Source organism: Phacochoerus africanus, chromosome 5, assembly GCF_016906955.1.
Source record: "Phacochoerus africanus isolate WHEZ1 chromosome 5, ROS_Pafr_v1, whole genome shotgun sequence".
Taxonomy (NCBI): Eukaryota; Metazoa; Chordata; class Mammalia; order Artiodactyla; family Suidae; genus Phacochoerus; species Phacochoerus africanus.
In genome coordinates, this window is record NC_062548.1 from 116,279,864 (window position 1) to 116,295,690 (window position 15,827).

The 15,827-nt window shown below is 54.9% G+C and overlaps 3 protein-coding genes across 9 annotated transcripts; 2 read left to right on the forward strand and 1 right to left on the reverse strand.

The window, feature by feature from the left end:
* The first annotated feature begins 11 nt into the window (after positions 1 to 11).
* ZNF513 (zinc finger protein 513) lies at positions 12 to 3,673 on the forward strand. Of its 2 annotated transcripts, none has more exons than XM_047782404.1 (4): positions 12 to 125; positions 667 to 825; positions 1,821 to 2,408; positions 2,500 to 3,673. In XM_047782404.1, exons 2-4 carry the CDS (start codon positions 801 to 803, stop codon positions 3,324 to 3,326), a joined length of 1,440 nt encoding a protein of 479 aa, XP_047638360.1. In that variant the 5' UTR covers positions 12 to 125; positions 667 to 800; the 3' UTR covers positions 3,327 to 3,673. The 2 variants fall into 2 exon arrangements, with proteins under 2 accessions (XP_047638360.1, XP_047638359.1); XM_047782403.1 differs by lacking the exon at positions 12 to 125 and adding an exon at positions 152 to 414.
* A 109-nt stretch (positions 3,674 to 3,782) lies between these two features.
* Positions 3,783 to 10,094, reverse strand: SNX17 (sorting nexin 17). Of its 3 annotated transcripts, none has more exons than XM_047782405.1 (15): positions 9,803 to 10,094; positions 9,265 to 9,339; positions 8,120 to 8,237; positions 7,017 to 7,081; positions 6,644 to 6,754; positions 6,453 to 6,543; positions 6,210 to 6,297; positions 5,896 to 5,965; positions 5,510 to 5,602; positions 5,212 to 5,415; positions 4,951 to 5,076; positions 4,711 to 4,788; positions 4,506 to 4,580; positions 4,378 to 4,419; positions 3,783 to 4,284 (listed from the first exon to the last, which is right to left on the reverse strand). In XM_047782405.1, the coding sequence occupies exons 1-15, from the start codon at positions 9,863 to 9,865 to the stop codon at positions 4,171 to 4,173; spliced, it is 1,413 nt and encodes a 470-aa protein (XP_047638361.1). In that variant the 5' UTR covers positions 9,866 to 10,094; the 3' UTR covers positions 3,783 to 4,170. The 3 variants fall into 3 exon arrangements, with proteins under 3 accessions (XP_047638361.1, XP_047638362.1, XP_047638363.1); XM_047782406.1 differs by lacking the exon at positions 9,803 to 10,094 and adding an exon at positions 9,625 to 9,762; XM_047782407.1 differs by lacking the exon at positions 5,212 to 5,415 and having other exon boundaries at positions 9,803 to 10,003.
* Positions 10,095 to 10,213: 119 nt separating this feature from the next.
* Positions 10,214 to 14,907, forward strand: EIF2B4 (eukaryotic translation initiation factor 2B subunit delta). 4 transcript variants are annotated; one of them, XM_047782401.1, is made up of 13 exons: positions 10,214 to 10,297; positions 10,674 to 10,717; positions 10,961 to 11,096; positions 11,294 to 11,497; positions 12,015 to 12,097; positions 12,296 to 12,387; positions 12,628 to 12,742; positions 12,938 to 13,014; positions 13,209 to 13,311; positions 13,549 to 13,676; positions 13,801 to 13,978; positions 14,363 to 14,543; positions 14,668 to 14,907. In XM_047782401.1, exons 1-13 carry the CDS (start codon positions 10,267 to 10,269, stop codon positions 14,865 to 14,867), a joined length of 1,572 nt encoding a protein of 523 aa, XP_047638357.1. In that variant the 5' UTR covers positions 10,214 to 10,266; the 3' UTR covers positions 14,868 to 14,907. The 4 variants fall into 4 exon arrangements, with proteins under 4 accessions (XP_047638357.1, XP_047638356.1, XP_047638355.1 ...); XM_047782400.1 differs by having other exon boundaries at positions 10,219 to 10,325; XM_047782399.1 differs by lacking the exon at positions 10,214 to 10,297 and having other exon boundaries at positions 10,355 to 10,717.
* The last annotated feature ends 920 nt before the right edge of the window (positions 14,908 to 15,827 follow it).

A 15,827-nucleotide genomic window follows, 5' to 3' on the forward strand; every position in this document is an offset into this window, starting at 1 on the left:
TCGCTCGCTTCCTTTCGTCACAATCACTTCCTGGTCACGCTGCGGACGCTCTCGCCCCTTCTGCCTTCCGCGAACTACGCGTCCCGTGTGGCTCTGCGGCAGCGGAAGCGGAAGCGAGTACGGAGGTACCAGCTGGTCTCCGTAGGGGGGGTAGGGGGCTCCATGAATGGACGCGGCGGCGGTGGCGGCGGGAGCGGCCTGAGCTGGGCACCGGGGCCAGGGCCGGGGGCAGCCCGGGGCCCGCGCCGCTGCATGGGGTCGGCCCGCGGGCCCTGAGAAGAAGGGCGGGCGGACAGGATTGGGAGGGGCGGGGCCGGACGGCCGCAGGCCGGAGGCGCGTCGGGCTGGAGCCGGTCACGATGCCCCGAAGGAAGCAGAGCCACCCGCAGCCCGTGAAATGCGAGGGGGTCAAAGGTCAGGGGTCAAAGGCCGCGAGGTGGGGAGGAGCGGGGGTGGGGTCAGTGGCGTGGGTTCAGGTCTGGGTGGAGGGGGGATTCCTGAGGGATGGGGTGGGCGGTCTGGACTCCTTGCTTCCCATCGAGGTACTGAGGGAACCCGAGAGGGTCTACGAGTGCGGGCAGTAGGGTCTGCGAGGGCTGGTACCCTGGGTGCAGATGATGGGCACGGTTCCCGAGGGAGAATCTACAAGCCCCTTCGCCTCTTCAGTGGATACCGAAGACTCCCTCGACGAAGGACCCGGGGCCCTGGTGTTGGAGAGTGATTTGCTACTAGGCCAGGATCTGGAGTTTGAGGAAGAGGAAGAGGAAGAGGAGGAAGGTGACGGCAACAGCGACCAGCTCATGGGCTTCGAGAGAGACTCTGAAGGTGGGTTTGGGAGACTTGGTTAAGGATTAGTGACCGCTGGAACCTCAGCCTTTAGGAGGCAGGTTGGAGTTTAGTGCCAGTGAGCAAGACACCGTTTCTTGCCACTACCGAGCGGGTTTAGTTTCGTTTGGGGCTAGAGTTCTTCATTTGCCTAATGGCCCATCACTTTGTTGAGGTGAAGTTCTGGGGCCTGGTCCAAAGGTAATATGAACAGGACAGTGGAGGAGTCACATGAAACAACTGGTTAAAAGCAAATGCCCTTTTCATAACCTTGTCCTGCTCCTGAGCCCATTCCTTATATGAGTTTACTTTTAAGGTGTTCAGGGAAGCAACCTCTTTCAAGCTAGTACTTATTCTCTTTCATCCGCAGCACAAACTTTTGTATTGAGGTTTTAGTCTCTACCCTCAAGTATCCTCCCACATTCTTCCTTTTGATCTTATCATCACCCCATCTTAATTTGCTACACTACCTATCCACCAATGCCACTTATGAAGGATGTTTTTGAAAGTCATTGAGGGAATCTATAGAAGAGAAAAATCCTATCCTTTAGGCTTAGGAGTGATGTTACATGCATTATTTTGTTTCCTCTTCCCTCCAGATTTTGCCTCTTGAGATAGTATGGAGCTGATTCTGAAATAAAAACCAAGAGTCCTTACTGACAGAGGGCCTAGAAAAAGGTCTCAGGCTTCTGCCTTGTGTATTTATTTCCTTATCCCAAGAATCAGTTAATTACCTAACTGGTTATTGATTCATTTCAGTCTGTGATCCACTGTGAACCCTTGATCTTTTTCCATTCAGTGGATCTATGTACAACTCTGCTCTGTCATCACTATAGTAGTACAGGCTTGGAGGTAGATAATTCATGTTCAATTTTTAGGACCATTGAATTGAAGAAAAGGGTGGAGCCAAGCAAGTGGGGAGACCACAAGTGAGAAAGGGAGTTTCGAGCCTGGTCCTACCCTGTGTTGATGTTTCTTCTCATCTGTCTCACCAGGAGACTCTCTGGGGGCCAGGCCTGGGCTTCCCTACGGGCTGAGCGACGACGAGTCTGGGGGCGGCCGGGCACTAAGTGCGGAGAGTGAAGTTGAGGAGCCAACCAGGGGTCCAGGGGAGGCCAGGGGTGAGAGGCCAGGCCCAGCCTGCCAGCTGTGTGGGGGGCCGACAGGTGAGGGGCCGTGTTGTGGGGCAGGAGGGCCGGGTGGGGGGCCCCCGCTGCCCCCACGGCTACTATACTCATGCCGCCTCTGCGCCTTCGTGTCCCACTACTCGAGCCACCTGAAGCGGCACATGCAGACACACAGCGGGGAGAAGCCGTTCCGCTGTGGCCGCTGCCCCTACGCCTCAGCCCAGCTCGTCAACCTGACGCGACATACCCGCACCCACACTGGCGAGAAGCCCTACCGCTGTCCCCACTGCCCCTTTGCCTGCAGCAGCCTGGGCAACCTGAGGCGGCATCAGCGTACCCACGCGGGGCCCCCCACTCCTCCCTGCCCGACCTGTGGCTTCCGTTGCTGTGCTCCACGTCCTGCCCGGCCTCCCAGTCCCACAGAGCAGGAGGGGGCAGTGCCCCGGCGACCTGAAGGTAAAAAGCCAGGGACCAAGGAACCTGGGACACGGGCAGGGGGAGTTTAGTGGTACTTGGATTCACAGCCCGGGTCTCATTGTCCCCACAGATGCTCTGCTGCTTCCAGATTTGAGCCTCCACGTGCCACCAGGCGGTGCCAGTTTCCTGCCGGACTGTGGGCAGCTGCGGGGTGAAGGGGAGGGCCTATGTGGGACTGGATCAGAACCACTGCCAGAGCTGCTGTTCCCTTGGACCTGCCGGAACTGTGGACAAGAGCTGGAGGAGGGGGAGGGGAGTCGGCTGGGAGCTGCCATGTGTGGGCGCTGCATGCGAGGAGAGGCTGGAGGGGGTGCCAGTGGGGGACCCCAGGGCCCCAGTGACAAAGGCTTTGCCTGCAGCCTCTGCCCCTTTGCCACTCACTATCCCAACCACTTGGCTCGGCACATGAAGACACACAGTGGTGAGAAGCCCTTTCGCTGTGCCCGCTGTCCTTACGCCTCTGCTCATCTGGATAATCTGAAACGGCACCAGCGCGTCCACACAGGAGAGAAGCCCTACAAGTGCCCCCTCTGCCCCTATGCCTGTGGCAATCTGGCCAACCTCAAGCGTCACGGTCGAATCCACTCTGGGGACAAACCTTTCCGGTGTAGCCTTTGCAACTACAGCTGCAACCAGAGCATGAACCTCAAACGCCACATGCTGCGGCACACAGGCGAGAAGCCCTTCCGCTGTGCCACCTGCGCCTACACCACGGGCCACTGGGACAACTACAAACGCCACCAAAAGGTGCATGGCCATGGTGGGGCAGGAGGGCCTGGCCTCTCTGCCTCTGAGGGCTGGGCCCCACCTCATAGTCCTCCCTCTGTTTTGAGTTCTCGGGGTCCGACAGCCCTGGGTGCCCCTGGTAGCCGAGCTCTCCATACAGACTCACCCTGAACCAGATCCTTCTCCCTCAGGGCCCTACGGACGAGCCCTGACCCTCCTGTCAGTTTTATACAGATGGACCAGACGCCACCTTCTTCCTTCTTCCCCCGCTGGCCAGGGGCTCCACACAGACTAACGTAGGCACTATATGGACCAGCCCAAACCCCACGGGCAGAAGGCCCATGTGGACCAGGGGGCCTTGCCTTGACTGATGCGCTTCATAAGCTCAGTGAGAGGGGCCCTGGATTCACCTCCACTGCTCCCAAGGGTCATGGAGGAACTGGCTGGGGGTCTGCCCAGCCTCGTACCTGTTTATTTAACTTATTTCAGTGCTTTATAATAAAGGAAACACTAACAAAGCCATGTCTATGCTGAATTGGCAGTGGCACGAGCACAACTGGGCCTCACCCTTAGCACAGCAGTCCAGCTGTGATGGGGGGAGCAGGGGCAGTGAGAGGGAACCAGAGGTAGGCAGCAATCAGGCTGAGTTTAATGATGAGGAGCTGGGCCAGACTGTACACAGACCTCTGCCCATCCCCTTGGCTCATGGCCCTGAGAAGCCAGAAGCAGCCTGAGGGGAGCTGAGTTCCTCCCCAGGCAGGTAGCCATGGTCCCGTGGACTTTGTGCAAAATACTAAATGCTAATTTGGCATTGAGGGCCAGCTCTGAAAAGAGAGGGGCAATCTTTTGTGTAGCCAGCCCTGGGGGAGAAGGGTAGGTGGGTTAGGAGGCCCCTGGCCAAGAGGAGAAAAGGGGACAATAGAAAGGAAAATACCCCCAGCTTGGGGGATACAGGCACAGGGCAAGTTTCTGAACATTCCTCCAGGGTAGAGGGCAGACATCCAGGCACTGGAGATCACAGATCCTCATCTCCAATGCCCTCGAAGGCGAAATTGCCGTGGACATCACTGGCACTGGCATCTGTACTGGGAGTGCCAATTCCCCGCAAGCTTACGGCACTCAGCTTGCTCTGTAATAAAGGCAGGGTCGGGGGTCAGAGGGCTGGAGCCTCCCTGAGACCCTCTACAAACACCAACCTCACCAACCCTGGTAGGAAACTCACTGAGAGTTTGACCATGGTATCCCGGCTGGCGTCAGGTGACTCCTGGGGAAGAGGAGGCAGAGGTGTTAGGGGCCTCACTGGGGGAGGTGAGGCCAGGGCTGGGTTACTGACCAGGGAGTGGTACTTACAAGCAGCGGTGGGGACTTGACTGCCTGTTGGCTGTCTGAGCGTCTCAGGGTGCCCCCGACCCGCCGGCGCAGCATCTGGGGATGGAGGTGAGGGGCTAATGAGGGCGGGTCTCTCCCTTGGGAATCCCAATCCTTTCCCCTCCCTCGGGAGGAGCATGACACCTGGGACCAAAGGCAGGGAGGGCACAGCCACTCAGCTGCTTACCTTCCTGATACTGCCACCGGATTTCTTCACCATCAGTTCATCTACCATGGACTGCAGGCAGATGCTCATCATGATAGCCTGGGGGCAAGCAGAGGGCTCAGCCTGACTAGAGTGGTCGTCCTGAGCCCCGCACCCCTAAGACAAGGGCTCCCACTCACATGGAGTCCTGGAAGCCCTAGACCTGGCTATCTAAGAGACGGTGCAAGGGGCTCCAGAGGAGGCCTGAGGGTGGGCTCACACCTGGGGGCTGGTGATGGTCACCCACTGTAGCCGGTCCTTGCTCATGAGGTATTCGAAAGCCAGTTCCAGGCGCACCTCGCCCCGGCCCCGGCCTGGGCTGCTTGTGCCCCCGCTGGGCAGCGGCACCTGGCAGAGGAGGGGACTAGGCTGAGTTCATTCCGACTAATCCCCCTCTCTCCCGGACCCACTCCAGTCCATGCCCCCAGCTCCAGGCTTGCCAGGCTTCCGTCCCCAAGGCCTCCCCCTCCTACCCCAACTCACAGAGGAGGTGACCCGCCAGCACCGCATGCGGGTGACCCGGAAGGAGCCTTCACGGAGCTGCTGGCCAGGCAGGCGGAGCTGGAGGCTGAGCTCACTATTGCCTGCGCTCACCACCACCGGACAGTCCTTCTCCGGGAAGTCAGCCACACAGGCATCAAAGCGCAAGTAGCCATAGTGCCGCAGCGTCTGCGCCAGCCGCAGGAACTGAAACCCAGGCACCAGGCGGGGCAGTCAGGAGGGGAGGCGGGGCAGCCCGGAGGAAGCAGCCCCCGGAGGGAGACAGGGAGGGAGGGCTCACCTCCTTCTTGGAGACCTTCTCCTGCAAAGATTTGAGCTGCCGGTGCTGCTCCTTGGTGACCAGGATCCACCCACGCTCGATGTCTGATACCGTCTACAGTGGAGACAAGGGGTGGGGGGGTTCGGGGCTCCCAGTCGGAAGTGCAAAAAAGTGTTGGGTTACCTCTGTCCAGCCTGACCCCTAGCCACATCTGAGTGAGCTATTGGCAGCGAGTCCTTGATCGTATCAGCTTATAAAGCAGGGAGAGGAGAGGCTGTGCCAGATACCCTGAGAGTGTTCTAGGAACTCCCCCATGAACTGGGAGTAAAGACGGAGGGATTTTCTCGGCAGAGGGGGTCACCAGAGTCATTTTCAGGGGAAGGGTTCTGAGGCAGCTCCAAGCTCACCTGAGCATAAAGCAGGTTCAGGCCAACCCGGTTCTCCATGACATCGTCATCATAGGCAGAGTCCCAATAACTGTGAGGCCAAAGGGTGGAAAGCGGATAATGGGGCTAAGCTGGGGGAAGGCAGGAGGTAGAATGGAAAAGGGGCACAACAGGAGCATTCTGGAACTGCTGGGCTAATGGTGATAGAGCGGAGGAAGCTCCGGAGGCCTGGTACAAACACCCAGCACTGCCCCCTTGTCCAGATGATTCTGTCTCAGTACGTGGCCCCATAAGCCAATCCAGCACCCTCTCCCTCCTCCAAGCCCAGTCCTGACCTCTTCCTTAGCACAATCTTATACTCTTGACTTCGAAGACTGGTAACAGACACGTAAGGCAGCTCAAACTCTTGCAACTTCCGTACAACTATGAGTTTAAAAAAAAGAAAGAAAGAAAGAAAGGAAAATGTCCTTAGACTTGAGGGAAAGAGGCCCTGAGAAAAATGCCACCTTCTTGGGGGAGACAAGGAGGCAAATTCACTACTGGAAACAGAAGGAAGCAGAAAGTCCAGAGAAACTCACATGAAAAGGCTCCATCCTCTTTTTCTCGAACTAGAAAGAGACTGAAGTATCCGATCAAGTCATCTGGAAGATCCAGCTTTGCAGCCACAGCCTGAGGATAGGGAAGGGAGTACAGCGCATCATCCTGGGTGGTTGCAATCACCCCGAGCCTGGGAACCTGGGGTGCAGGGGGAGGAGGGGCAGTGCCTTACCTCCAGGACATCCTCAGTTTGATCTGAAGTTAGCACGTTGACCAGAACTTTCTGCCCGTTGCTGAGTAGCACTTCCAAGGAGACCTCTTCTGTGGGCACCTGCTGTGTCTCCTGGTTGTGAACATACGTGGGAACGGGAGGCACATTCTTGTTAACAACATGCTCAGTGTCCAGCTCTGACCTCTTCCCAACTGTCTATTTCTAGGTCCCTCCGCCTTTATTCTTAACGGCTTAATTACAGGCTGGGTTTCCTTGATTTTGGTGGCTCAACAGAAGCCCCATTCCATAAAGCTGCCAGGACGACTCCTCTGTAGCCACCTCATTAAACCAACGTGGGTTTTCCTTTAAATCTTGGCCCCATCCAAAGCCTTACCTGTTGTGCTCGACGCAGGAAACTATTGAAGGTCTCACTGCTCCCAAGCAACGGGTCTTGCCGCACTGTGGGGGACACAAGAATGATGTTCTACCAACTTAGGATTCCCTCTTGTCCCTGCTGTCCAGTTCTCTTCTTGATAGGTCCCCCAGACCCCATTTCCTGGGCTGATGGTGGACAGTCACATCTCCCAGCCGGCCTCACCTCTCACTGTTTGCATAAATTCTTCACCGGCCCCACCCTTGGCTACCATCTAGTTGAGTCCAAGCTATAGAACCAGGGAAGTAACAATGTTAATCTAAAGCACATCAGATACAAATTAAGTTCTCCCCGCAGATCTAAATTACTCTAAGACTACTGCATATCATATCAGTGTTTCTTGGAGTTCCCGTCGTGGCGCAGCAGGAACGAATCCAACTAGGAGCTACGAGGTTGCGGGTTCGATCCCCGTCCTCGCTGTGAGCTGTAGTGTAGGTCACAGTCGTGGCTTGGATCTGGCATGGCTGTGGCGTAGGCTGACAGGTGCAGCTCCGATTCAACCCCTAGCCTGGGAACCTCCATATGCCGTTGAGTGCGGCCCTCAAGAGACAACATATATATATATATATATATATATATGTTTGTGTATATATATGTGTTTGTGTTTCTCATAGATGGCAGCACCCAAATTATTTTGCTGATACCTAGAGAACACTTGGATGCTATTTACTTTGTCTTTTTAGAGCCACACCTGCAGCATATGGAAGTTCCCCAGCTAGGGGTCGAAGCAGAGCTGCAGCTGCCAGTCCATCCCACAGCCACAGCAACTCGGGATCCGAGCCACATCTGTGACTTACACCACGGCTCACGGCAAAACTGGATCCTTAACCCACTGAGTGGGTCCAGGGATCGAATCCACATCCTCATGGATACTAGTTGGGATTGTAACCCGCTGAGCCACTACGGGAACTCCAACTATTTACTTTTGGTAATTAAACAATACATCAAACAAGAGGCTTCCCAGATCTAGAAATTACTTCAGAACCTTCTACAGAACCAGCTGTTTTGAGTCTCTCCCTGGAGTCCTCAACAGAGTCAGCCTAAAGTTCCCTCCAACCACTCACCGGCTTGCATGTACTTCTCTAACTGCTCTCTTCTCTGTTCTACCTCAGCAGGGGTCAGAGAGAAAAGCTTCTTTGGGGGGAATGCAGGAAGCACATTGGCCCCATATTCCTTCCGAAGCTATGTGGAGAAAGAGATACAATTCTTCACACAAACACAGCAAAAGAGAAGAGGCAATACACACTCATAATGTCCTCCTGGGCTCTCCTTCCCCTGCCTCAGTTCCTGCTCCCCTGTGTCCCCTGGTCATCCAGGAAATGAGCCCTTTGGCAGAGGCAGCATCCCAAGGGAGCGCTGTCCTAGATACAGGTTCTTTCCGATCTTACGGTGTAGAAGTCAGCCTCTTCACAATACGGGGAGAGTTTGTAAAGGGCCTGGGTCTTGGGAGCACCTTGATGATCTAGCAAGGCTGTGTTCACTGAACCTCACAAGAAGCAAAGGGCTTTGTAAGAAAGGTTTGTGTGCACAAACAGTTAAGTAATGGCTAAGTATGTTCACGACGTGTCTTAGGACTGAGAGGGACTTTGCAGATCAACAAATCCATTTTTCAGGTGTGAAAGCCGAGGCCCAAAGAAATCAGGTAACTTGCTTAGGGCTGCACAACCAGTTATGAATAGAACCAGGACGCTGTACTGAGTTAAATACAGAGCTCACAATTTGGTGTGGAGAACAGAGAAACATTACATCATCGACACATACGGATAACTGGAACAGCTACACCCACTCAGGTGAGTCAAGGAACACAGAAGGAAACTGGTGAATGGTTTGTATGAGCAGGGAAGAGAGTTTCAAGTGGCAGCTCAGATGACAGAGGGAAAGTGCTTTGGCAGTGGAGCGGGGAAGGGTCGTCGGTTTCTCCATGCACGGACAAAGGCAGTGTACAGGCTGTGTAAGGTGGGGACCAAGAAGCAGGAAGGAGGATGTTAGTACGGGGAGGCGTAGTTAGAGGCGCAGATTCGTGGGGAGTCCCCTGGAAATGTCAGACGATGGTAAGATAAAGCACCAGATCCAACATGGCAGTGATTATGGTAGTGAGTAAAAGGGAACTACAGCCCCCGGGAAAGCGACGAGGGGGAAAATGGAGACACTGATGCCCAGGTGTAGAAAAGGGCTTGAAGCTGCCTCAAGGCAGGAGTGCTAGTCCCACCTGCTCGTGCAGCCCCAGGAGCTGACTGTAGCGCACTCGACAGTGCAGGACTCCATTCACGTGAATGTTATAGGCCTGAGGACACAAAAACAGGCAAGCATTTTAAGGTCGCGGTCTGGGCGACCCCCTTGAGAACCCTGGCCGGAAGTTGCCTGGCACAGCTCTGCCTGAGTAAGGCGCCGAGATCTTCCGAAGGTTGCCAGTCTGTTTGCCCCGGAGCCAGGTCCCAAAGCAGAAGGACCGGTCCCGGGGAAACCCGGGAGCTCGGGCTGGAGTCTTCCTCCCCAAGAGGCCAGTGACGCCCACCAGAGTAGCCGCGGCCCAGTCGAGGGAGGTGACGCGGCGGAACAAAGGACCTACAGGAGCTGGGGAGACCTCTGGACGAATCTGAGACGTAATATAAGCTCCCAGCAAGGCCATCGGGAGTTGGCGGCCAGTGACCAGGCCCGAAAGGCGGCGGCCAGACCTCGGAGGCCGCTCGGAGGGCTCCGGCCCGTTATCCCCGCCCCTGCCCGGCCGGGCTCCGGCCGCTCCTCACCACGTAGGCGGAGCCGCCGCTGTCCCCGCTGCGGGACTCGGTTTCAGGAATGGAAAAGTGCATGTTCCCTGCGGCAGGGCCCGGCCGGGCTCCGAACTGTGAGGGCCGCAGTGGCTTTGCACGCTCGCCTCCGCTACTCAGCGCGTCCCCGAAGCTTCGCTCGCCATTTTTGGGCGGGGGGGGGGGCCGTTGAGATCCGAGGAGGGAAGGACTGGAGACGTCCGCTCTGGGGCGCAGCTTCCCGGGGAGTCCTGGGAACTGTAGTCTAAAGGGCAAGAGCCTACTGCCGGGATTGGGAACCCAGGGTTGCCCGGGCCCTTATCGCGACCCATAGCCCGGGCGGAGCCGCAGAGCACGTCGGGGCTTGTAGTCCTCTGGCGGGGGGGGGAGCTGCGCTCCGCAGCTGTCGGCCTTGGGGGCGCTCTGGTCCCTGTGACTGCAGCGGGCGGAGCCTAGGACGGGTGATGGCTGCTGTGGCTGTGGCTGTTCGCGAGGGTGAGTGAAGGGCCGGCCGCACAAACAGGTACGCGAGCCGCCAGGCCCCGGGAGGCTACGGCTAGGCCCCGAGCCCTTCTCGGCTCTGTCGTTCGGTTCCGGCACCGCGCGGGAATCTGGTCCGCGGTGTCTCGGGCGCACTCCGCCCTGCGCGTCGGCCTGTTCTGCGGGAAGGGTGCGTGCTCTCTCCTCCCCCGCCTCCCGCCGCCTTTGATCCTGCTGCGCACTGCGTCCCCACGCGGATCCCTGGCTCACCTCCCGCCTGGTGGAGGAGCCGTGGTCATGCGGACCCAGCAGCCAGCTGCGTCGAGTACGAGCCCCTCTAAACCCTTCCGGAACCTCTCTGGTTCACTTTGTGCCCTGTTTTCTGATGCAGACTCGGAATCTGGGATGAAGGCGGAGCTTGCTTCTCGGCCAGGGGTAAGTGAGGGTGCCCTCCCAAGCCGCCTGTCAAGCGCTACGCAGGAGGCAGTGTCAACTTATAAGCCTTATTGGTAATGTGACTGCGATCCTGGAGGAAAGGCTTCGATCCCTGTGGGCTGTTAGCTTGTAACAGGTAGCTGGTAAGAGTTAAGGAGCATTAGGGACCTTGTGGGAATCCTGTAGTGTTTATTCGTTTTTGAAATGGTTGGGAAAGAGCAATATTCTATGTCTGTGTCTTAGGCAGGGGGGAGGGAGATGACCCAAGAAGAAAAGCTGCAGCTTCGGAAAGAAAAGAAACAGCAAAAGAAGAAACGGAAGGAGGAAAAGGGGACAGAACCAGAAACTGGCTCTGCTGTGTCTACAGCCCAATGTCAAGGTGCGGGGGCTTTTTTAAAGGGCTGGGCTGTGGAGCTGGTAAAGGGATGTGGCGGGAGAGAAGAAGGGGAGACAGGACAAAGTTGGTTGGAACAAGTGAAGAGAGACAAAGTTTAGATAAACAGAAAAGAAGCTTTGGTTGGGGCATAGATAGTACCTGCCTGGAGCTTGGGCACCTCTTCCATCTACCTTTGGTAGGCCCGACCAAAGACCTGCCAGGACCGGACAGTCAGTTGGGCACTGCCAAGGAGAAGATTCCAGCAGGTCGGAGTAAAGCTGAACTTCGAGCTGAACGGCGAGCGAAGCAAGAGGCTGAGCGGGCCCTGAAGCAGGCAAGAAAAGGGGAACAAGGAGGGCCCCCTCCTCAGTCCTGCCCCAGCACAGCTGGAGAAACCCCCTCAGGTATTTTCCCATCGTTTCAGGACCTCTGTTGACTCTCCATTCCTGAGTTAGCTAGGGCTTCCCCACTGAAAAGCAGCTCTTCTCTCCCATTCTTCGCCTTGGTTCCCAGTTCTCTCCCCATCCTTGTCCTCCCCCTGTTTATTTTTATTTTGATTTTGTCTTTTTAGGGCCACACGTGCAGCATATGGAGGTTCCCAGGCTAGGGGTCGAATCGGAGCTGTAGCTGCTGGCCTACGCCACAGCCACAGCAACACCAGATCTGAGCTGTGTCTGCGACCTACACCATAGCTCACGGCTGTGCCGGATCCTTAACCCACTGAGCAAGGCCGGGGATCAAACCCGCGTCCTTATGGATGCTAGTTGGTTTTGTTACCGCTGAGCCACGACCATAACTCCCCCTGTTTCTTCTTCTACTCTTTTCTCCTCCACCTCAAATTTTTTTGATGTCCCTTAAAGCTCTGAAAGCAAATTTCTCATTATGAGCTGGTGTCTTGAAAACACGTCTGTTTTCTTCTAGGAGTGAAGCGGCTACCTGAGCACACCCAGGTTGATGAGCCCACACTTCTGAGAAGGCTTGTTAAACGGCCCGAGCGACAGCAGGTAGGGAGTGGGTTAGGTGTGTGGCCAGAAAGAGCCTAGGGAGATGGGATGGAGGGAGGAAAGTTGCTCAAGGCAAAGGGAGACCCTGGGAAAGGCTGGGTATTTGGGTCAAAGTGGGCTCGCTGCCTCCTTCCCTCCCAGCATCATCCCATAGTTTTAAACTCCAGGCTCTTGGTTCTGTTCTCCTGTTTTGTCCAGGTTCCAACACGAAAGGATTATGGCTCCAAAGTCAGTCTCTTCTCCCACCTACCCCAGTACAGCAGACACAACTCTCTGACCCAGTTTATGAGGTAGGATCTTATGATGAAGTTGTCCGATGAGCTTTTAAGTCTGAGAAGTTTTAGACATCCTGTTTTGAAAGCGACTGGAAACTCGAGGTTGGATCTGTGGGAAGAGGCATGAACACGGGGCAGAAGGCTAGAGCAGTGGGGTTGCCTGTGCTAGGGTAGGAGGTTCCTTTTCATCAGGGGCAGGTGGGCAGCAGGTGCTCAAGTTCCCTTGCAAAGTGTGTGACACCGCCATCCCATCAGCATCCCATCCTCTGTGATCCACCCAGCCATGGTGCGGCTCGGCCTGCAGTACTCCCAGGGCCTGGTCAGCGGCTCCAACGCCCGGTGCATCGCCCTGCTTCGTGCCTTGCAGCAGGTACGTCCTGTCCTCTTCCCTCTTAGGAGCCAGCCTCACCTTCCCCAACACTCCCTCAGCGTCTGTCACCCACACGATCTCTGGGAGAGCGGGGAGTGACTCCACCCGTGAAGATTTTTGTCAGGGAAGCTTTTTACCCTGTCCCCCTTTCAGAGACTTTTGTCAGCGGGCATTTGCACCTTGTGTACACTCTAGGTGATTCAGGACTACACGACACCACCCAATGAAGAACTCTCAAGGGACCTGGTGAATAAACTAAAGCCCTACTTCAGGTAAGGACAGCCCCTGCCTGTCCACTCCCATCCCCCACCTTGATCAGTCCTTTTCAGGGGACCCTTTTTTCTTTGCTTCTCTGCCTCTATGGTCATTTTTGGTTTCCCATCTTTTTTTAAAAAAAAGTGTCTTTAAATGCAAAAGCTTTGTGAGTTGTGAAGAGTTGCACCGATGTCCAGTGTTGTCGTTGTAGCTTCCTGACTCAGTGCCGTCCCCTGTCAGCGAGCATGTACAACGCCATCAAGTTTCTGAACAAGGAGATCACGGGTGTGAGCAGCTCCAAGCGGGAAGAGGAGGTGATGAGTATGAGGCATGAGCAAGGCATGCACTTGGGGAAGAGAGCTAGAAACACGTTGGAGACTCCCAGGAGGGGCAGTGCTCTGTCGGCCTGGTCAAGGGTTGGGGGGGGGACGGGACTGTTTGAGCTGGGCCCACTTTAAGCCCATCATTATACGCATATTCCAGGCTCTGGCACAACAGTCAGGGGAAAGATGGGTCCGTTTCTTGTTCCCTAAGTCTCTGACTCCATTTAGGCCAAGTCAGAACTTCGAGCAGCCATTGATCAGTATGTGCAAGAGAAGATCGTGCTTGCAGCTCAGGCGATCTCACGCTTTGCTTATGAGAAGATCAGCGACGGAGATGTGATCCTGGTGTATGGATGGTAGGGGCCAGACCTTGTGACCAAGAAAACTGGGGCGTGAAATGATCTGAAGAAGAGACTGCCCTCGAGCCCTTTCGGAATGAGCTGACATTTATAACTGAATCATCCTCTCCATTCACTCCAGCTCCTCTCTGGTGTCACGCATTCTTCAGGAGGCCTGGACGAAGGGCCGGCGGTTTCGGGTGGTAGTGGTGGACAGCCGGCCACGGCTGGAGGGCAAGCACACGCTGCGTTCTCTGGTCCGTGTGGGGGTCCCAGTCTCCTACCTGCTGATTCCTGCAGCTTCCTATGTTCTCCCAGAGGTGAGGGCAGAGGAAAGGGACTCCAAAGTTGGAGTAAAAGCGTGTGCTCGTCTCTCAATGTTGCCATTTAGAAATCTTAGAATTACATAGCCGTGTTTGTATCTAGAAGGAAAAACATCTACAGCATTTTTATACAGCACGTCTAGCTCTTGCACAAACCTGACTGAACGCGAAGCCATCAAGGAGGAACAGGACCAAAGTGACTTCAGAGTTTAGTTTTCCTGTGGGTGGTAGGCTGGGTCAATGGGCAAGTGTTTTCCAAGAGCCATCATTAGGATTTGTTATTCATTGTCTTGCTACTGCTGTCCTGGGTAGGAGCTGGGAATCTTAATCTGCACTTGATCACACATGGCCTTTTTTCCCCCTTTCTACTCTCCACAATAGGTTTCTAAGGTGCTATTGGGAGCTCATGCTCTCCTGGCCAATGGGTCTGTGATGTCACGGGTAGGGACGGCGCAGCTGGCCCTAGTGGCCCGGGCCCACAACGTGCCAGTGCTGGTCTGCTGTGAAACATACAAGTTCTGTGAGCGGGTGCAGACTGATGCCTTTGTCTCTAACGAACTAGGTAAGGAGGCCCAGAAGGGCAGGAGAGAAGGTTCCTGGGACCTAAGAAGATTTGGGAGGGAGAGGGGAGGTTGAACTACAACTTGCCTTCGGAAAGGACATAAAAGGCATGCCTCCCATTGCAGATGACCCTGACGATCTGCTGTGTGAGCGAGGAGAACACGTGGCCCTGGCTAACTGGCAGAACCACGCATCCCTGCGGTTGTTGAATCTGGTCTATGATGTGACCCCCCCAGAACTGGTGGATCTGGTGATCACGGAGCTGGGGATGATCCCTTGCAGTTCTGTACCTGTTGTCCTACGAGTCAAGAGTAGTGACCAGTGAGTGGGGGAACACTGGGTTAATAAATGACATACTCCCTACACTCAGCAATTCCGCTGCCTTTTATCTCTTTCGTCATCACCACCACTTAGGAGCCCAGACTCCCCAGCCCCTCTTAGCACCTGCCACCAACCTCAGACAAACTTGCATGGAGAGGCTCTCAGGTGATTAGCTCCATGCCCATGCTTCGGGGCCAAAGTGAAAATCAATATGGAGACCAAAAACTATCCAAATCCTCAGCCATGTGTTGGGCATCTACGTGCCAGACACTGAACTAGATACGAAGAGGAATATCACGAGGGCCAATAAGAGTCCTATCATTAGTATTTTGGTATTATTGTTCTATTAATGTTTATATTAAATTAATGCATTTATGTTTATATTAAATACATGTCAGTATATTAATATCTAGTATCCCTAGTGTTGAGTACTTATCGTGTGTTGGAAACCATTGTGGTCCTTTTCTTAGGCCTTTAGGAGAATTAATACAACTCTATGAAGTGAGATTTCACAGAGGAGAAACCTGAGGCACAAAGCGGTGGTTATTTGTGGGGCCACACAGCTAAGGAACAGAGAGGTTGGGTTACTTCCCAAGGTAACACAGTAACTAAACTGGCCTGTGATCTCCGGCATTCTGGATCTAGAGACTCTGCCCTTCATTTTTTTATGCTGACTGCTGTTAAGGAGCACGCATGATGATAGAGGGAGACAAAACAATACCTACACTATGAGATAATTCTACCAGTAGTAAGAACAGAGTTCCTTGGGAACAGCCAAGGATGTTGTCAGGAGATCTAATGAGGCTGGAGAAGACTTCACAGCTAATATCTCATCTGGTCCTTGAAGGAAAAGAAGTTTCCCAATTGGAAAAGAATGGGAAGGCAGATGAGCAGAGGAAATAACCAGAAAGACGGAATAGGCATTAAAATGGCCACTTCTGCAGCATCAAGTAGTGTGGTTAAA